The sequence below is a fragment of the Colletotrichum phormii genome, assembly GCF_030913505.1.
Source record: "Colletotrichum phormii strain CBS 102054 chromosome Unknown BDP81scaffold_17, whole genome shotgun sequence".
NCBI classification, from domain to species: Eukaryota; Fungi; Ascomycota; class Sordariomycetes; order Glomerellales; family Glomerellaceae; genus Colletotrichum; species Colletotrichum phormii.
In genome coordinates, this window is record NW_026851459.1 from 189,174 (window position 1) to 209,423 (window position 20,250).

General features: G+C 51.5%; 8 protein-coding genes and 1 non-coding gene across 9 annotated transcripts; 5 read left to right on the forward strand and 4 right to left on the reverse strand.

The window, feature by feature from the left end:
• Window positions 1-476: 476 nt before the first annotated feature.
• On the forward strand, window positions 477-1,973 carry BDP81DRAFT_433959 (glyoxalase). Its single transcript, XM_060590913.1, has one exon. The coding sequence runs from the start codon at window positions 696-698 to the stop codon at window positions 1,563-1,565; it is 870 nt and encodes a 289-aa protein (XP_060442138.1). The 5' UTR covers window positions 477-695; the 3' UTR covers window positions 1,566-1,973.
• Window positions 1,974-2,056: 83 nt separating this feature from the next.
• BDP81DRAFT_433960 (uncharacterized protein) lies at window positions 2,057-3,293 on the forward strand. Its single transcript, XM_060590914.1, has one exon. It carries the CDS (start codon window positions 2,112-2,114, stop codon window positions 2,907-2,909), a length of 798 nt encoding a protein of 265 aa, XP_060442139.1. The 5' UTR covers window positions 2,057-2,111; the 3' UTR covers window positions 2,910-3,293.
• Window positions 3,294-3,627: 334 nt separating this feature from the next.
• On the forward strand, window positions 3,628-4,017 carry BDP81DRAFT_396916 (uncharacterized protein; the record flags this gene model as incomplete). Its single annotated transcript, XM_060588253.1, has 1 exon — window positions 3,628-4,017. The coding sequence occupies one exon, from the start codon at window positions 3,628-3,630 to the stop codon at window positions 4,015-4,017; it is 390 nt and encodes a 129-aa protein (XP_060442140.1).
• A 1,140-nt stretch (window positions 4,018-5,157) lies between these two features.
• Window positions 5,158-6,523, reverse strand: BDP81DRAFT_433962 (short chain dehydrogenase). The gene is made up of 2 exons (XM_060590915.1): window positions 6,008-6,523; window positions 5,158-5,930 (listed from the first exon to the last, which is right to left on the reverse strand). Exons 1-2 carry the CDS (start codon window positions 6,325-6,327, stop codon window positions 5,450-5,452), a joined length of 801 nt encoding a protein of 266 aa, XP_060442141.1. The 5' UTR covers window positions 6,328-6,523; the 3' UTR covers window positions 5,158-5,449.
• Window positions 6,524-8,316: 1,793 nt separating this feature from the next.
• BDP81DRAFT_67522 (uncharacterized protein) lies at window positions 8,317-9,759 on the forward strand. Its single transcript, XM_060596139.1, has one exon. It carries the CDS (start codon window positions 8,509-8,511, stop codon window positions 9,304-9,306), a length of 798 nt encoding a protein of 265 aa, XP_060442142.1. The 5' UTR covers window positions 8,317-8,508; the 3' UTR covers window positions 9,307-9,759.
• A 30-nt stretch (window positions 9,760-9,789) lies between these two features.
• Window positions 9,790-11,952, reverse strand: BDP81DRAFT_433965 (general substrate transporter). The gene is made up of 9 exons (XM_060590916.1): window positions 11,748-11,952; window positions 11,579-11,688; window positions 11,398-11,526; window positions 11,260-11,342; window positions 11,162-11,201; window positions 10,384-11,107; window positions 10,198-10,327; window positions 10,070-10,136; window positions 9,790-10,015 (listed from the first exon to the last, which is right to left on the reverse strand). The coding sequence occupies exons 1-9, from the start codon at window positions 11,828-11,830 to the stop codon at window positions 9,903-9,905; spliced, it is 1,479 nt and encodes a 492-aa protein (XP_060442143.1). The 5' UTR covers window positions 11,831-11,952; the 3' UTR covers window positions 9,790-9,902.
• Window positions 11,953-12,230: 278 nt separating this feature from the next.
• BDP81DRAFT_433969 (cytochrome P450) lies at window positions 12,231-14,901 on the forward strand. The gene is made up of 7 exons (XM_060590917.1): window positions 12,231-12,373; window positions 12,425-12,592; window positions 12,654-13,207; window positions 13,279-13,549; window positions 13,622-13,904; window positions 13,964-14,198; window positions 14,262-14,901. The coding sequence occupies exons 2-7, from the start codon at window positions 12,461-12,463 to the stop codon at window positions 14,416-14,418; spliced, it is 1,632 nt and encodes a 543-aa protein (XP_060442144.1). The 5' UTR covers window positions 12,231-12,373; window positions 12,425-12,460; the 3' UTR covers window positions 14,419-14,901.
• On the reverse strand, window positions 14,536-19,152 carry BDP81DRAFT_396921 (pectate lyase-domain-containing protein; the record flags this gene model as incomplete). Its single annotated transcript, XM_060588254.1, has 4 exons — window positions 14,536-16,038; window positions 16,194-16,346; window positions 18,192-18,510; window positions 18,608-19,152. The coding sequence occupies 4 exons, from the start codon at window positions 19,150-19,152 to the stop codon at window positions 14,536-14,538; spliced, it is 2,520 nt and encodes an 839-aa protein (XP_060442145.1).
• On the reverse strand, window positions 17,336-17,430 carry BDP81DRAFT_t254. Its single transcript has one exon. It is a non-coding gene; the product is annotated as a tRNA-Gln (tRNA).
• Window positions 19,153-20,250: the final 1,098 nt, after the last annotated feature.

A 20,250-nucleotide genomic window follows, 5' to 3' on the forward strand; every position in this document is an offset into this window, starting at 1 on the left:
TACAGCGATTGTCGTGAAGAGAATTCGGCTTGTCTGTTGGGTAATCCCATTCGCTGGGACGAGTAAGGGAGCAGTTTCTGGTAGGCCTGCCGCGTGTTCCAGAAGCCCCTGAGAAGCTGACGGGGTAATCCACGCAAGTCCCATTGACCAGAACTCGAGTGCTGACGCAATGCTTGAGCTTCAGAGAGAAGACACTTGTTTATATTCAGCGGTGAACCGCATGATTTGGCAGTCTCAGGGGGAAGTGCTCGGCGTGCTTAAGCGGCCTGAAAGTGAGAGAGAGCAGAGGAGTCCACCCTCTAGACGGACACATTTGCAACGAGACCTGTGCTTGATTACATAATGCCTCTTCAGCTCCATGAAGTGGGCACGGGAACGAGTGCCGGCCACGTGCCGGAGCTCTCGTCGTAGTTCCGGCATACGTTGGAAAATGTCCAAAGACATCTGAGGTATTTGCGAGTAACTTGGCAAAAGACTCATGTAAGTTGTCGACCGATAGCGGACATGATACATCCGCGTTTCTTCGCAATGACTATCAGCAATGGTGACATTGTGGGGCCGCGCGGGTAACAGAACGATAAATACCGGATGATGTCCCCGATGCTTCACATCACATCTACAGCAGATCTCAAAGTAACCGGCATCACTGACAACCTGTCGACGTTATATAACAACCCAACTACGAACGTGACAACATGTCATCTACTCAGAGCTCAAACCCGCCTCTCCTGGATCACATCGTGATCTTGGTCCCCCACCAAGTCCTCGCCTCCCTACCCACCTGGCTCTCAACCGAATTCACCATTCTTACAGGCGGCCGCCACGCCGACGGCCTCACAGAGAACAAGCTCGTTATCTTTGCAGATGGCACCTATCTGGAAATCATCTCCTTCGTCGCGGGCATCAGCCGGGAAGACCGCCTCAAGCACAAGTGGGGTCCGAAACCGGACGGCACCATCATCGACTGGGCCTACTCCCTCAAGGACGAGTCCGGCTTCGCCGAGATCCAGAAGCGGGTGCACGCCGCGCAGTCGCTGGCCGTGTACGAGGATCCCGTGCCTGGCGGGCGCATCAGGCCGGATGGCGAGGAGCTGAAGTGGGCCGTTGCGCTCCCGGACGGTGCTGCCGCCGGAGCCGGAGCCGGAAAAGTGGAGAGGGGCGAGTTGCCGTTTTGGTGCTTTGACCGGACTCCTCGCAAGCTTCGCGTGCCGGATCACGTTCCGGAGAATGTAAAGCACCCGAATGGATCGCTTGGAGTCCACTCGGTGTCGATTGACGTCAGGAGCGAGGATTTCAAGAAGGCGTATGCCGGCATTAACGACCGGGCGGCAGAGGAGGGCGACGATGGTGTCCGACGGTGGACGTTTGATATTCCCGTTCGTCAGTTTGAAGATCCTAGGTATCTCAACATCAAAACCGTCTCTGGTGAGAAGGGGCCTAGACAAGCTATCCGATTCGCTCTGTACACCGCTGCGGGTACGACGAAGCGGTCTATTGGTGGCGACCTTGGCGGAGGCGTCTCAGTTGAGATTGATCTGGTTCCTGTGTCTGGTGGATCCTCCTGAACGTTCAGAACCAAGCGCTGTGAAGACTTGAGACATGTTTATGTAACACATGTCTCTAAGTACTTGTTAGGTTTGACTTTCCAAAGAAAACTTTTGTAGAGTTGATCATGGGAACGAAGAATCAAACGCCTGAAACATTGTCATGTCCCGAAATGTAGCCTAAGCTTGAGGAAAAGAGTTAAACACCACATCAGCTTCTGAGACCGATCATACACCCGCCTACTATACACCGTCTTGTCAAGGCTTACGGGCCTCAAAGCTCTCCTAGTCAGCGTGAAATATCCAATTCTCATAGTCAAGATCAGCAACAGCGGCAATGTACAGGGTGTAGGAAAGGTGTCTCGGCGTTGGTGGTTGGCCGACAATTGTGCACTCTCACAATTTTTGGCCCCACTTTGTTGGTTCGAGGGACAAGAGCAACGACGAGTGACAAAGCTGTTGGATCTTGTATCCAACCTTGTACCAACTCGGATGGGATAATCGAGCTATTGACACCTTCTTCAACGGCGAGGCAACGAAGCGTCTTTCTTAGCAAGGTTGGTGATCATGTCTACCCAGGCGCCACCTGCGATGGATCATATCTACGACACATCCAAAGTTGTCGAAGGCGTAAAGCTGCCAAGCTTGGAAGTTTTAGAGGGTTATGACACGTGTCCGGAGGCCGAGTTTCTTGTATGGCCCGGCCCTGGGTCGCTTCGCGACATCGCGGTCCTGGACACCGCGGGGCTCCCAGTTGAGGCCTTCGCAAGACGGCAGCCGTTTGCTTCTTTCGGCCCCGGCGATGAGCCCACGTCCTTCCATCGTATCGCATCACTACCTGCAGTGTACCCTCTGGTCTCTCGCTTGACCATCGATGTCGACAACCTTGAGGAGCTTCAAGACACATGCTGCCGGATGGCCGAGGAGCACGACTTCGATCGCGACGACGGTGCCGACGAAGATGATGAAACAGACGAGTACTGTATTTGCGAGGGCTGCAAAGAACACCCCTTCAGGTACTACAAGAATCTACCCAAGCTCCACGTGGAAGCCAAGGCGAAGCCGTATGTCACTCTTGGCGACGTCGTGCTCGCCGTCAACGACTGGCTTCCCAAGATCTGGGACGACATACGCCTTGCCGACACTATGACCAACGAAAGTTGGGGTGACCAGTATCCCTTGGCACCCGCGAACACCAAGTTTTGGTTGAATGGCGACTCTCTCTGCTCTTCGGTATACCTCATTCGACAAGGGCCGGATGGTGCCGGAAATCAGGAAGACAGAGAAACACATTGGCGGGAGGTCGCCGCTGGAGTGCTGAAGTCCAAGAGAAATCTTGGTCATAAGGCTGTTGATACGCAGTAGATAGTACATGTAACATGTAGAGGGAAGTGGGGGTTGGGAAGCCTATCCCGTCAACTGCTGGAGATGGCGTGACTACGTCCGTCTCCAGTGACTCTCTAACTTCATTATATTTCGACATTATCGATAGACGGATATGACTGAAATAGGGTCGATTTATCATTTCCCCCCTTGATAAAAGCACGTATCCATGTACTGGCGCTATTTAGCAGTTGATGGGATAACAGTAACTCTTTCCAAGCTTTAAGTGGGTTTGACAATCCAACCCCTAGTATCGAATCGGATACGTGAGACTCTCAACTGGCTTAAATTATTTCTTGTAAATCGATGGTCCTCAACTTTGATATCTTTCAAAGCTCCCGTAATCCCAGCCTTTCACAAGTTCCCTAAAACGTCGAAAAAGGGGTTCGAACTTTGAACACATGGGTATCCGTACGGACTAGGATCTTAAAGAGAAGCTTGTGATTGAAGAACTTGGTTATTTCGGGAGGTGTGTAAGGTGTGGTATGGTTCAGATCCAAGGGGTATGAGACTTGCGTCTTTAAATTGGTCGGCGATACCGTGATTGAAAGAGGACCTTGTTGGATTCGGGAACGTATATAAATAGCCATGCCATAAATTCTGACCAGCTTACACGATCTACCCCAGAGAGTACCGCTATTTTCTTCTTTCAATTGAGCACAATTCCCTGTTAGAACGACTTTAGCCTCAAACATTTAATATGGAAAGACGGCCAGAACCGGTGGCTGCCTTGCAGATGAAACTCATCAAAATCTCCGAGTTCACTCCTGAAGCACCCTCGAACAGTCACCAAGAACCATCGGACTCGAAAGCTGATTCTAAACCTGGACTGGATAAGAAAACCCCGACACCCCTCGCCGAAGCACACTTCCAGGATTGCCTGGACTCCCAAGAGTCATCTCGAGCGCCGACCCCGACCAGCTCGGAAACACCTTCCCTTGGAGAAGCCTTCGGTAGCCTCAAAGAATCGTCGACCCTAGTTATAGTCAGCGGAGACAAAGCCCTCGACAATGACGACGAGACATTCTCACCACCAGCACTGGTCACCATTTTGACGATTTTCTGCCTCTGGTGTGTCTTCGAGTTCTAGGCCAGTTTCTCACAGAAAGTCTTCACCAGCCACTGGTCTGAAATAGTCTTCATTGTTGCGACAATGGTTGCGCTGGCGTCAATGTTCACCCCGCTTAATACCTGGACCGGCCTTGGTTGTGTCGCCTATACCACACTTCACTTTTGTCTACGAAGGCACTATTTCTGAGTAATGGGTGATTGGAATCGTTTTTCTTGGGACTTGAAGGTCATCTGCTTCCTTAACGAAATTGATCACATTGCATTGCAAATCCTCATTATGACATGCATGGTGGGTTGGTTGGGCCCCAAGACATGTCGGGTCGCCTTAAAGAGACATCTACCAGCTTGGACGAAGGAGTTGTTTCCGCACTTCATCGCCAAAAATCTCTGAGAAACGCTGCCGGTGTTTATTGGAGCCTCGGAGTCGTGATGCTGTTGCGAAGGAGAGGTTGGAGGGGTGGGCTTCCGTCATTGATGAATTGATAGGCAGTCTAGGGAGGAAAGACATCACTGTTACTGGCAAATCATAATTATTTGCTGTGATTACTGAATTCTAGACCAACTTTGAACCTGAGACTTATCGACAACACTTTTAGTCATATTGTAGCACTGCTGGCGGCTGCAGCCATTACGTGTATGCGATGCTTGCAAGCGAAAGTACGGTAGCTCATGACTTCGTTCTTCTAGTCATCTTCATTAGTCTGGTTAATTTCAATCATGTTGGCATTGGAATGAATTGACTGCGCATTCAACAGCTCACCTCGGAAGTCTGAGACTCTGGGTGCGGAGTTATGTTTTTGCGTGAGATTGTGTATTTTCTGACGTGTGACTTTGGAACGAAGCTTCTAAGTTCCCGAAACTACGAATCAATTTTGATCACACTATCATGGAGGTTTCAATGGAATGGAGTTGCAGCGGACCGAGCCCAGGATCACGATTTGGGATGGCTCACGGTAGGAAGATACAACGGGTGGAGTGTTCACGGGTAGTCCACTATAGGTAGCTAAGAAATTGAGGCTAAGAAAATGGAGCCAGGAACCAGATCATGTCATCACGCATACATCATCACTCATGATTGCGGGGACATGATGCGGCGAGACAGGAGAAGCTTACACGGCGAAAAATATTCTTTTGCAAGGAAACCAATGGATTTTGTGGGATTTGGTTGAAGTGCTGCATAAGCCTTCGTATCTCCAAAATAAACGATGTTGCTTGACTGCTGTATTACCTTCGAATGGTGTTGCAGCATTGAACTGTTGCGTGAAACCATGAGGCAAAGGTCGGGGCGCATAGCTTGGATCATCATATCAATCGACTGAGATTACAATGTTTTTACTTTTATGTCTATTATTTTTAACTAGTCATAACATCATATCCAGGATTAGAAACCTTTTAGTCTTCCTATCCATGTGCTGTTGCTCCGCCCGCTTCATGAACAAGAAACGAGGCATTTACCGGCAGCAGTAACCGCCGTCAATGACGATGTCGGCACCGGTGGTGTAGGTGCTAGCATCGGAGACGAGGTAGACGTAGGCGCCCTTGAGCTCCTTGGCGTCACCGTTGCGACCCATGGGGATCATGCTCTTCCACAGATCCTGAACCTTCTGCTCGACAAAGTCGGACAGACCAGTGTCAATGTAGCCGGGGGAGATGGAGTTGACACGGGCGAAGTCGCGCCACTCGTTGGCGAGGGAGCGGGCCATGTGGATGCAGCCGGCCTTTGCGACGTTGTAGGAGGTCTGCTCCTGGGGGTAGTTGGCGATGTGGCCGGACATGGAGGCGGTGATGACGAAGGAGCCGGAGCCGCGCTCGCGGAAGTGGGCGCCGACGGCCTTGGCGCAGTACGCGGTGCCGTTCAGGTCGATCTGGATGACGTGGTCCCAGGCCTCCTTGGTGCCGTCAATGATACCGGCGTCGGCGGTGGCACCGGCACTGTAGAGAACATAACCATCAGCAACTTTCCTCACAATGAAGAGTCACGCGGGGTTGAAGAGAGAACTGGGACTTACTTGGCGATGAAGGCATCGATCTTGCCGAAGTCGGCGATGATCTGCTTGGTGGTCTTTTCAACCTCGTCGTAGTCGCTGATGTTGAGCTTGTAGATCTTGACCTTGACGCCGTACTCCTTCTCGAGCTCGGCGGCGTTCTTCTCAGCACCCTCCTTGCGGGAAGAGTAGGTAATGGCCAGGTCGGCGCCCATCTCGGCGCAGCCGCGGGCAGCCTCAATGCCCATGCCGCGGGGACCGGAGGCACCCGTGACAACGACAACCTTGCCCTTGAGGCTGAAGAGGTCCAAAAGACGGGAAGCGGTGGGAATGGACTGAGGCATATTGAAGGATTGGTGAATGTGGCTTGGATGTAAAGGTAAAAGAGGCGTCTGCAAAGATTGAAGAGAAGGCTTTTTTGGGTATCAAACTTTTTGGAATGAGAAAGGAGAAGGGAAGAAAAGTTAGAAACGATCAGCGGGAGAAACGCGGCTTTGAATAGCTGGGAGTACAAGGTGCTTCGAGCCCAAAAAAAGACCGAGGGGTCAATAAGGTGGCATGATGGAGGGGTAGCTTTGGGAATTGGCCGGCCGTGACGGCATCCCGGGAACCCCACTGATGTCATTGATACAGGCACACGGACTAGACGCCGGGGCTAAACATGGACCATTGCTCAGCAATGAGGTTGTCAGGAATGTCTAGATACATGGGTGAACCCATGTTCACTCCCATCAAGTGCCCGTCAGTCTGGTGGATCTAGATTAATGGGACCCGGATGGGCCGCAGGTAGATACTGAGACAGTATTGCCGAACTGCTACGCATACCTAATAGAGAATAGTCTCAATACTTGGAAAGTCTGCGCCTCTGTGCCTCTATTGAAGTATTGCCGTACTCCTACGCATACCTAACAGAGAATAGTCTCAATGCTGAGAACGTGGAACAGTACTGTGTACTTGTTATGTACGAATCTGTATCTGAGTAATCCCACATGCGAGGACTGCAGCAGTATGCGGCATGCAGCTTGGACAGCTCATCAATCTGATCTTGGTCCTCGCTTGGCGCAACCCTTTCCTGCCGACTACTAATCCAACCGCACTGACCGGGAATCGGGTAGGATTTGTCGAACTGCATTATTCGATATCTTCAGTCCGAAAAAGTGTAAATAGCTACGTAAGTACAGATGCTCGGCGAGTTTGTTCTTAGCTTATCACAAGAAACCTGGCAACCAAGTTCTAGGCCTCAATGGAAAACCACGACGCCCAATCGGTCTCAGAAACTACATGGTTGCGGCCAAGAGTCCAGCTGTGAGATCCACAGAAGCCCACATTCAACCCACCCCGGCCCTGCAGCGCGCGCCATTAGTCAAGGCCTGCATCGTCGATGCTGTCTTCAAGTCCCAGCTTCCAACGAGAGGGGCATTTTTACCGCAGATAGCAGCGAGGAAAAGGGGGTCAACCCGCCCCGCGCCCTCGTGGACGCGTCGTGTCCAAGTACTCCTCGTGTACACTCCATCCAAGTCCATCGAGTCTGGGAACTCCTGTTGGTGCGGAGCTGGGCAGCCGGGCGCGGAGGCATGTCGGTGAGGGGGAAGACACGGAGTATGGAGCGTGGGGTTCGGGTCGCTGCGGGAGGACTACGGAGACTCTGAAGTTTGACCCTCCAACCACCGGTCCGCTGCTTGCTTCACCGTTCGAGGCTCTCACCACAGTTCCACATCACACCAGACACATGGTGTTCTTCGCACAGTTGCGGGTATCGACTCTGCACGGTTGAGGGGGAAAGATGTTGGAGATTTGGAGGGGAGCATCCAGTCGACCCACGCAATCCCGGGGAGAGCTCAATTACCCGCGCGGGATGTCTCGTAAATGAGCGATATTCTCCTCAACGAGAGGCCCTCATGGCCCTCTGATCTGATCGCCGGGACAACCAATTCGTGTGCATTCGACTCTCAAGCTCCACGTCGGAGAGAATCCGAGCCGACTGCAACTACACGTGAAGTCTACAGGCAGTTGGAACCGCAGACTTTCAAGTCGTTCATGTCGAATTTATCGACCAGCGTGGTCCGACCCTCTCGGCCCGTTCGGAGACCGGGCGAATTCAGCTTATCGCGTGACCTTGAACACCACTTCGACCACTATTAGCTACAAGAACCATTCAACGTCCCTGAAATGGCTTGAACAAGAAGAGAGAAGAAACAATTCTGTTGTTCCCATTCATTTAATTATAACTCCATTCTTTCCTCACCTTTTCCCAATCCCAACCTTTTAGCAGTCATTGAGAGGATCCTAAAGCAGCATTCGATCCCTACACACGATTTTGAGTACCAATAAAAGTCAATAATGTCTATCAAGGTGGAATTAACACACGGCCACTTGAACGCCCCCAAAGGCTTGAGTGGATGTACATAAACTCTCTTGACGCCTCATCGATTAAACTCACATCATGACATTCTCCGGGATAATACGTAGAGCAGATGCTTAAATAAGATGACTCTCCATCATTTGTGAGACGATTGCGACTGCTGATGAATGAACTGTTTTCCAGTTTTGCAGCCTCAGATATCTATGACTCTCTCAGCATCACCTTTTCAAAATCTCAAACCCGGGCAGAAAGCACCAAAATCTCCTCATTTCCATCCTCCTTCTCGAAAAGCCCAGCAATGCCTTTCTACAGTGCTCCTCTCGCCCGGGCAAAAATATGGCTCCGCCGGCGAAGAGAACAACCGTGGCCACCGCGAACAAGTCTCATGGGCGAAGCCAGTTATTCAGCTACAGCACTCCTCAGTATATTCCTCCTCACCACAATTCTGATAGCGGCCACCTTGATGAGAGCATCCTCGGAGGCTGGCAAACCCATAACCTCCATGGTGGACCTCTTGGTCATCCTGATTCTCACGCAAACTGGTTACGCAGCGATCTTCAGCATCCACAAATGCATTCTTCCTCCGCCTGGCTACATGGGTGGTCAAATCTACTTTTACTGGGCATTCTGGGTGATCACGCAGGTTGTCTGCGTCGCCACCGTGCGGTACGCGTGGCACCGAGACTGGTCGCAGCAGACCGACTGCGTTGCCCTCACGTGGCTGTTCTCGAGCGCAGGTTCCATCGTCTTGTGGACGTACGTATTAATCTGTATGACTTTAAGGAGACACAGACGTAGGGGGACGTCGCGGTATGCCTCGAGACCGGCTGATCCGGAACCGGCGGTGCAAATGGTGGCGAGGGACCGAGCCGTTGATGTAGAAGCGGCCGTGAGCCCGGTTCAACTACCGCCGCACGTTGCTGTAAGAGAAGTGAAGAACGAAAATGTGCGATTAAGCTGAGTCGAAAAGCATTGGAAAAGGGCTGGATTTCGGAAGTAACAGCGAGGATGATTGATATATAACGACATATGAGCTTGGTTGGCTTCTTGGCTTGGACTAAAAGTTTCTTTCCAAGTTTTGGTACGCATGAAGTTTTGATGCACAAGTTTTAGGAAGTACTTCAGTGAAGTCAATGTGATGTTGCGTACTGAGACATCATAGTACCTTGTTCGTGTTCGCATGGGGGAACCTTTCAAGTGGGAGTAGAGCAGTTCTAGGACGTTCTGTCAGCTGAACTCTGTTTTCAGCAAGCTGTCACTCGTAGAACGTTCAATCGAAGCCAGCATTAACAGAAGAATTATAGTACCCAAATATCTGACAAAAACTACTCTACCCTTTCAGTGTCGGTCTATCAATAGTCCTCCACAATCTTGTACCTGGATGTCTCGGACTCTCAGCTGAGGGCCCACAAGCAGATGAGTAGGTCATTCGTCAAACACGAAATTGGACTGCATTGCTCATAGATTGAGGTCAACTATCTCTCCTATCAATATGTATCTACCCTACTAGACACACAGTTCTTGCCCTTGCCGTCATGTCAAAATCCCGCAACTTCCTCATTTGCGCTGGCGAATTTCGACTTCTTGAACTCCAGCTTTCTCGGCAAAATCAACATCACGCACGATCTTGACATCGCCAAAAATCTCGTCGATTTCTTCCAATGATTTTCCTGTGAGTCAGGTGTTAGCTCATGCCCATGGACGATGGATGACAAGATTTATACCTCTGGTCTCGGGATAGAAGAACGCAAAGACGATAGCACAGAAAGCGTTGGTTATGATGAATAATATCTGAGACATCAAATTAGAAGACGGAATCAGTTGAACGCAAGTGGAAACAAGTTCAACGTACATAATACTTCCAGCCAACCGCAGCCAGCGCGATGGGTGAACACTGCGTAATGATGAGACTAATGGAGTAATGGATGACCTGGACTATGGCGTTTGCTTTGGCTCGGAGCTCCGTAGTGAATACTTCAGGTCTATACTTGTGTGTTAACGTGGCTGTTCGGGAAGTGATACTCGGAACAACACTCACGGAATAATCCATGTCATAGGTCCCAGGAGTGCGGAATAGTTGGCCGAAACAGCGAAAATGCACGCAATAAGACCGCGCTGAGCCGCCTCGTTGGTCGGAAATCCGGGTCTTGCAGGGTATACTGCTGCTAGGATGGTGATGATCAAGTAACAAAGTGACAACAGAGACGAGCTTATGATGAGAATCTTCTTGCGGCCGATGCGATCGACAAAGAACAACGAGATGAAGCAGGCCACGGGTGCCACAGAACCATAGAGACCACTAACGAGAAGTTGTTGATCTTGGCTGAACTGCAGTGTAGCGTAGATGGCCGTCTGGTAATACTGAACAAACGAAATTCCGGAAAGCATGGCAGCAGCCCAGACGAAAGAGCCGACAAAGAGCCGCTTACGGAATGCGGGAGTCTTGAACAAGTCGCCCCAGGAGAGCTTACCCTGGGCCTGCAGCTCCTCTGCGATGTTGACCTGGATAATGGTGAACTCGTTACGGCACCAGTCGTCGTTAGATCCGTTGTAGTGGTAGCTGCGGAAAGCTTTCTCGGCTTCCTCGTGTCGACCTTTAAGGCAGAGCCATCTGGGTGACTCACCCAGGAAGAGAACGCTGATGCCCAGGAACAAGGCAGGGACACTCTGGATGGTGAAGCCGAGCCTCCATTGGTTGTGGTTTTTCCATTTGCCTTCACCAACGCCGGTCCAGAGAGCGACGAAGAAGCCCCAGGCGACCACTTGATCTTATTAGCATGCATGAATCGAGACTTTCTATCGACAGTTCGACTTACTCATCTGGTTGACAGCTGTGATTCTGGCTCTTTCATGAGTCTGGGGAAGATTAGCTTCTGGCATCTTCGTAACTCGTTCGTGGAGCAATGCAACCTACCTTAGCGATTTCTGCTCCAAAGACTGGAGCTACGCCAGTGATTGTACCGACTGCAAAGCCAACTAGTAGTCGACCCATAATGACTGAATCTCATCTTAGCATTTCTTCTCACCTTTCTCAGATTTGAAATTTACGCACGCATGGCGACGTGGGCAGCACCCGCCATCAGAGCACCGCCGATGACACCCCATATGCAGCCAAAGGCAATGGCCTTACGGCGGCCAAACTTGTCACTAGTAACACCAACAGATGCACTCCCAAGCCATGCTAAGAATACTATTAGATGAATATCTGTTGCCGTTCTCAGGACACGCCATACCTCCAGCTTGATATACGGAAACGATAGCACCTCGAAGGGGAGCATCAGGGTTTCCGAAATAGGTGAGAAATGACTTGAGTGCCAAACTTGGTGTAATTATTCCCGAATCGCTATGCTATAGCGTAAGAATGTAGTCGATGAAAGGTTATCGTTGCGTAGAAAGACTCACTACCCATAGAGAAAGCCTCCTATGCCAAGGAGGATCGACGTCAAGAAAGGCTTGCTCAGCCAACCGGAAGAATCAGGTGTCATAGTAGAGGTGAAACTAGAGCCTAAATTTACAATCCGGTCAAAGATTCAAATTCCGAAGTTCCCTGAGTAGTGTACAAGCAAGGAGTATCGTCTATTTAGATTCGGGCCTACAGGGACCTCCTAGACTTTGTACCTCTTCGCCTCCCATGCTCTTCATCTCTCTCGAACAACTGCCGCGGTGATGCTACCAAAGACCAGGGTATGATTTTCCGCTGTCCAACCAAGGCGTTTGTAAGTTTGGAGTCAGCAAGAAGCATGCATGGGCCGCTTCGTTTCGGGGGTGGTCCCCCCACACGCATCTTGTTTCCCCCGCGTAACCCACGTGCAGCTCCGACCCAGACTGCGGGGTTATCAAGGAGACTTGTTCGTATCGTGACTTGATTTATCCATGACTATTGAGCGGGAAGGATTGAAAAGACCCAGTTGTGGCTTGCTAAATCGTGTTCGCCAAGATCGGCAATTGTTGGAAAAGTCGAAGTTGAAGCGCTAGCCGCTCGACTGACCATCGAAAAATTGAACAACCTCGGGTTTGATTACTATCTTGTACTGTTCCCCCCTCCAGAACCATATATATCCCCGGCTAAGTCTTTTAAGATAACCGAAGAAGGACTGAAGACTCAACATCTATGTATGCGTGTGTTGAAGTTACGCACTTGTTATCCCGGTCTACCAAGAGTCAACCACTCCACCATGCTGGTCAACATTCTCGTTTACTTGGCGGTAATAGCTGGAGTTTCGTACCTAGCTCTCATATTCCCCCGGGTAAGAAAACTTCATTCTGACATGCTTTATTCGCCACTGTCCTGACATCTTCAATTCTTAGTTACGACAAGAATGGAAACTCTATTCACACCGTTCACAACTTCCCCCCGGCCCCAAGGTCATCAAAATAGGCATTCGGAAGCCATGGCTCTGGTTTCAGGAACTTGGCAGGGAGTACGGCGACGTCGTTTACCTCCAGATGGGCCCGACGCCGACCATCGTGCTGGGCTCGGCTCAAGCGGCGTGGGACCTCCTCGAAAAGAAAGGCTCCATCTTCTCGTCACGACCGCGCTTCATCATGGGTGGCGAGCTCCTTTCCGGCGGTATGAGGGGTCTGATGGCCTCGTACTCTCCCTTTTGGCGGCGATGGCGAAAACTCCTGCACAGCGGCTTCATGCAGCGGCAGAGTGAGACATACCGGCCGGTGCAGAGTCTGGAGTCCAAGGTGCTTATGAATGAGCTCCTCACGACTCCCAGAGATTTCAGAAGGCACCTTGAGCGATATGCGGCATCTGTCATTGTGACGGTAACATACGGTAGGAGGGTGGAGGATATCGCCACTGACATCGTTGTCCAACGCAATGCTGAGTCGATGGGACGTTTGACATCGGTCAAGTGAGCTTCTCCGTCTTCTTCTCAACTATCCTATGAACTTGGTGTTTCTGACGATTTGTGTCGGCATTTAGTATCCCTGGCAAGTTTGCTGTAGAGAGATACCCTGTTCTCAAATACGTCCCTAGCTTCTTGGCTACGTGGAAGGCTGAGGTCTTGAAGCAACGACAGAAGGACGTTCAGATGTACACTGAACTCATGGACGAAGTCCGTGACAAAGTTTCCAGGGGCGTCGCGCCAGAATCCTTCGCAAAACACCTGCTCGAAGAACAAGTCAACCTCGGGATGTCAGACCTCGAAATAGCGTACACGGCAGGCTCACCGTTTGGAGCTGGCGTTGAGACGGTGAGACACATTCCCCTTTCATGGTTTTCGATCATGCAAAGCCTCGACGTAACTAACCACCACTGTCTCAAGTCGGCCGGGTCTCTAGCCAGCTTTTTCCTGGCTTGTGCCAAGTTCGGCCCACAGTTCATCCCGAGAGCGCAAGAGGAGCTCGACAGAGTTGTTGGAGGCGACCGGTTGCCCACGTTTGAGGACCTAAACAGGCTCGAGTATGTCCGCGCCATAGCTTCGGAGACGTTACGCTGGCGACCTGTCGCAGTGCTCGGTGGCACTCCCCATGCAAGCACTGCGGATCATGTCTACAAGGGCATGTTCATCCCAAAGGGCAGCACTGTCATCGCCCCTCTATGGAGCAGTACGTCGAACCTAAGACGCTAAAAACCTTGTGTGATGCTCTGACTAAGTACGTTCTAGTCCATCACAACGAAGCGGACTTCCCAGAACCCCATGAGTTTAGACCTGAGCGGTTCTTGACCGACCGCGAATACCCTGGCACATTCGGCCATAGTGCTTTTGGTTGGGGCCGCCGGATCTGCCCCGGCATGCACCTTGGGTCTGCGTCCGTGGCCTTGAACATCGCGAGAATACTCTGGGGATTTGAAGCCAACCCTGAAAAAGATGAGAAAAGCAGAGATATTGATGTTGATATGTGAGTCTGACGCCTTGCCCCTTGCGCGCACATGAGATGTGAACTGACTTGATGTACACGCAGCTTCGCGTACTCAGATGGCTTCAACTCCAGTCCATTGCCATTTCCTTGCTCGATAACACCTCGGTCTCTCAAGCATGCTCAAGTGATCGAGCGTGAGTATGCAGAAGCTTTAGAAGCGTTGAGGAAGTACGCAGTTGCTGGGAGCAAGTTGTCTTGATCCGTTGAAAGGGTTCGACATTTGTATCACTTAGGTCAGAGCTGCAGTAACATATCCGAGATCAACATTTGACTTCATGTTCACAAACTTCCGATTTAACATTACTTATACTCATCTTCATCGTCCTCTACGCCACCGCAAAGTCCTCAATACAAAAGGTATCTTCCAATACCTCAAATCGTCAAACTCCGTCTCAGAGATATACTCCCGCGTATTAATCGTCAAAGCCCAGTCAACATCAGGCCTACTCGACGCAAAAGTCCTCGCCCCAACCAACGTCCCATCCCGCTCCGCAAACGGCGCCCGACCGCCGGTCCCGCTGACGGCGTGTGAGCCGATGAACCTCGCCACCGTACCCGCACTCGCCGCAAGCGAGAATGCCCCCGCGCACTCCTCCTTGATAGCCCCGTCGTCGCCGTACGGGCCCGGGACGAGTCGGTACGCCTGTGGTTCGCGCGGGTCGTAGCCCGTGTACTTGCTATCCTGGACGATGCGATCCCCGGCGTGCTTCTTCGCTGCCGTCTCGTACAGACGTACGTCTAGGTCGCCGAGGATATTGGCCTTCAAGAAGTCGAGATAGGGCGTCGCTGTGATGTTGCTGACGATGTAGCTCAGGAGCATGGTGCCGTAATTGGAGTAAGCGTAGTCCGTGCCGGGGGCGAAATCGAGCGGGCGGGCGACCTGGTACTCGATGACGTCCCGTAGCGTTGCGGCGCGGGTGCCGTTCAATAGGTCCATGGCGATCTCGCGGAACAAGAAATTCGGGTCGCCGGACGTATCGCGATTGTACCCTGATGTGTGCGCGAGGAGGTGGTCGATGGTGATGTCCTTTGCGCGGGCGTCTGCGGGCTCGTTGTATCCATATAAAGGGTATGCAGCCGTGGAGTAGTTGAGCTTCCCAGCCTCGATGAGGTTGAAGATGGCCGCGTGGACGAAGATCTTGCTCACGCTGGCGAGGAGGAAGACGTCGTCCGTCTCGACGATGGGGCGGTCGCTCTCTGCCCAGGTATACCTGCGCTCGGCAATGGTCGAACCGTTGGACGCGATGGCGAGTTGGGCTTGGCGGACGCCGTTCTTCTTCATCCAGGTCTGCATGGCGGCATCAAAGGCCGTTGTGGCACCCGCGTTATCCTTGAAACCGGTGAAGGAGCCGGTGGCAATCCATTTTCGAGCCTCGGGAACGTCGCTTTCGGCGAAGATGACGGCGAAGCGGATGTCCTGTCCAGAGCCACCCCCCTGGAGGTCAATCGGGTGTAGGCCCTGCTGCTTCTGGGATTCAATCTGAGAAGCAAGCTCTTCGGTCGTGAGATCATTCATGGCCACCCATTTTCCAACGGAGGTGTCCACGAACTGGGGAGTGACAACGTGATCGTCTGAGCGAAAGAGGCGAGAAGGCCTCCAGAAGCGCTTCGCCGTCTCAGACTCATAGATCTTGGGATAGTCGATGGTGTAGTTGCCAGACGAGTAGAAGATGGTAGACATCTGATTCCCAACATTTTCGTGGCCCAGAACGCAATAGAGGCGGTCCGAAGGGGAACCGCACATGTTGAAGTCCTTCACAACCATGTCGATACCATTGGTCGCATTATCAAACGCGTAGGGATTGTTAAGGCCGCAAAGCTGTGTCCAGTCGCGTAGATGGCGCTGCCAGCCAGTCCCGTGACGGAGATGTGCGTCGGAACATAGCCTTTGGACTTCCACGAGTCGAACCAGTCGTCGTAAGTCGCCTCGTCTGCGCCTTAGATGACTTGAAACGGGTTTCCATCCCGCCGTACCCAGACGACAGCATACTTTGCGTCCGGCGCCGTGCCATAGTTGCTCAAGGATATCAAGCGGTAGCCTTCACCAATGAGAGACTTGACCTTGTCGTCGTGCGCTGAGCCATCTAGATTGAAGTATGTCTGGACGTCAGCAGAGGTGTCGTTGGCCTGGCGTCGTTCGGTTGGGATGGCATGGGCAATAGAGCAGAACGAAAGGCATAAAGTCAAAAGACCCAAGAATGAGTGAGGGTACATGTTCGAACGAGGGAAAGCTGCCCAGTGGCAAACGAACAACGAAATTGATTCGGACGTTTCGATCAAGCGCTGTCAAGACATCTCCCCTAAACCGCATTCCAAAGGGCCTTCTTCACGTCTTATTCACTATCTGTAGATATCCACATGATCCCTATTATTAGAGTGTCACTTTGGAGTACCGTGATCCCCTTGCGATACGAGATGAACCCCGTCCATGCCCCCCACAATGCCGCGCTCGGCAAAAGACGGACAGCCGACAGCCCCCCTTGACCCCGGTCCGGCCTCCATAGTAACCCCGGTCCTTTCGGCCGCATTAGGCAATCAGGCCATGGCGGGCTTCGAGAATGACTTCTCCCGTGGTGACATTGCCTGATCTTCCCCTGCTTTCCCCGTATTCCTCAACGGCATGGCCGATCCTTCGCCCTTGATGTGAAGTAGGACTGCATTCAGCTTGAAGTTTTGGCAGTAATGAACACAAATGCTTTTCTCTTCACTCAGACTCTTCCAAACAAAGCATAAGGGGGTTACGCGTTGCCAAGATAAAGTAATTTAGCTTTCGAGGTTGAGGTATCTCAGCAATACGCCCCATAAATCGAGTTAAACTCGACGTCGCCGTTTCAGCACCGCGTGCACATTATCTCTGTTTGACAGATCTTAATGAAAAGAAGCATGTATACAAACATAATGCCACAGCAAACAAGCTAAACTTGACCCTTATGTCCCAAGCACAAGCGCTTACCAAGATCAGTCCAATTCTTGGCTGCACATCGGCGCAGGTACATCCAGAGCACCATGTTTCAAACACGATGTGTGACTAGATGAGAGCCAGTCCCAACAAAAGTTCATATGCCTTCTTACTTACATCTTGCAAGTTCAAGAGCGCTCGGCGACAAAAGTAATGAAGGTCCATCCAGGATTCGAACCTGGGCTTACGGAAGTCCATTGAGGCGTAGCCATCATCAGAATCCGACGTCCTAACCAACTAGACTAATAGACCAGTGAAAGCGAGATTAACACGCTCAGCGGATGTGGAAACGGCGGCTCAGAGTTGTAACTATGACGGGCGAATTTCTTGTGGGAAGAAAGACTCTGAAAGCCCTCGTTGTGGATGTGGTGGGGATCATAAGGGCGGGGACTGTCAATTAGTTTGGCGGGACTCTCGAGTGTAGGCCAGAGGGATACCCTGGTCATGAACCCCACGTCCTCGAGACCTAGAGACCATGAGGACGAAGCTCTGGTGTCTGTGAACTTGAGAAGGGGTACTAAATCTGGTTCATGTATCATTCACAAGAGAAATGCCTCACGCAGCAATGTGAATATGAAGCGGCGAGCAAGGTCCAAGTCTCGTTTCAAGCCGAAGTGAAAGGAGAAAAAACGAGTGATATGAATCTGAGAGATGGCGAGAGTCACGTCAGAAAAGAGAGACTAAACGTCTCCATCAGCATTGACAACTTCAACTTCACAGTGAGTGAATTTCGTGACAATGTGGATGTATCTACAGCTTCAGCCTAGAGCTTGACCCAAATCTAGGTTGAGTCAAACTCTAAGCCGTTTCTAGATCATATTTGCTGCTTCAAAATATAGACAACGGAACCCAACCTTCTCACAGGAAGACAAGCAAAGCCTCACAGAGACCTCTACCATTCTTCAACACCCACTCGTCTTCACATTCGTAGCAACACACAACTTCCCATCCGGCCCACTCGAAACAAGCTTCGGCTCCGCACCGCTACTATTCCCCTCAAAATTATCACACACCTGCGTGCCGCCCAACACGCACGAGTCCCTCACAATCGTCCCATCGCCCAAGTTCCCATTCACACCAGACAGGACCTTCCCGCCGTCGAGCCGAATATTGTCAAAAGTCGAGTGCCGCGCCACCTGCGTCTTGCAGTTACCGCAGCTGCGGTACATCTTGCTGCAGTTCTTGCAAAAGTAGTTTTTGACGGCGACGGTACCGCCTCCGTTGTGCTGGAGGACCTTGTCGGCTGCGTCTTGGGCGCCGCCGCCGTTGACGTAGGATGTGCCTGACGTTTGGCGGAATGTAATAGCGTCTTCGCAGACTTTTTGGAACCACCTGTTCCAAGGAATATCAGTAAAAACTCATGGAGGGAATATGGCCATAATGGTATACGCGTGGGGAAAGGGAGGAGGGTGGTGAGGTCAAAACTTACACGTTGTTAATAGTACAACTCCCCAAACAATGAATCCCCTCACCATTATTAGGCCCAATAATCACATTGCTAATCGTAGCCCCTTCCTCGAGGATAAACACGGCGTCCTTATTCCCGCCCTCGGTCTGGCCCTTGCAGGTACTCGGGCTCCGATCCCACATCACCATGCCGCCGTCGAACGACTGGTGTGCAGCAATGGTTTTCACGGCAGCAATGTTCTGCGACCCCTTGGCCGTCGGGAACGTCGTCTGTAGTTCCGTGTTGGCGCCGCCAGAGGTGGTTCCGTTGTCTGCCGCGGAGCCACCACCGCCAGTGCCAGCACCACCACCGGCAGCGGATCCGGAACTCGGCGCATGAGCTGGGAGGCTAGAGTGCGTTTTCCCGCCCTTAGAAGATCCACCCTTATGCGAAGTCTTGGAACCGCCCTTAGAAGATCCACCCTTATGTGAAGTCTTGGAACCGCTCTTTGAGTTGGTCGTAGGCGATGCCAGGCCTAGGGTGGAGAGGCAGAGAGCCAAGACGAGGAGGTTGTTTCGGATGTACATTATCGGTCTAACTCGTAAAGTGGACTACTTCGAGATTATATGGTGGTATTGAGGGGGGGAGGAGTGGATGATAGCGTCTTGGCTATGACGAAGAAGCGGTTGGGATGAACTTGATGAAGAGGCTTGGCTCTACTATATGGGAGATTTTTGGCGTGTTGATAGAACCAGCTGTCATATGAGACGACCCAGTCGTGAACGCAAAAGATGTAAAACGGAACGAAAAAGAGTTATTTGTGATCTTGTTGGGAACAGCTCTTGAAAGCTGTTGATGATGATCTGAATCCAAACCCAACAGACCAGCGAACTCTATCATCTTTATATCTCTTTAGAATTCTCCCGCCCGTTTCTTGTCTTCCAACTGCCCGCTGTCAATCTCAACGAACCCCGATACTCTCAGTTTCTCTCACCCAAAGTTCAGTCAATAGACCATCTTTGGGTTCAACGTCCGACTGCCCCGCGTGCAACGATCACAATGCGCTTCATCCCCCCCAAAAAGAGAAGCACGTTCCCCGCAAGAATGGAAAATCTATCCAAGAACGATGGCGCGCTTCACGTAAGGTACACGTCCCCAGTCGTCTGAAACCTGTGCGCATTAAGCTTTCTTCTGGCAGTCAGATAGACAGAGAACCAAGGTGCCTACTCCATAGTCCAAGTACGCAGACCTGACAACCACAACCCGGGGGACCTACCATCTGGATGAGATGGTACTATGAAAGAGCGGGTTAACAATCAACTCAAAAAAAGCTTATGCCAAAACCCACCAATCATCCTCAGCCCCTATTATTCCCAATGCCATGGAACACTCTGCAACATAGTCCCGGCAAATTCCAATCTAAACGGCGTCTGATGTTCTTAATGCAAGACTCCTATCCCACACGGACCTCCATCGCGTCCGAGACTACTCATCTCAGCCAGGGATGAACCCCCCAAGAAGCCGTCAACTCAGCTGAGTAAGTCAGGCCTCGGACTCCGGGACTCGTGGGAAGTAATAGCTAACATGTCCCGTTCATCTACCTCAAAAAAAGGACAGAGGGGACGTGCAGAAACTCTGAAGCACAACCCTAATATTCTTCAAACTGCCTCTAGTGGATTCGGTCA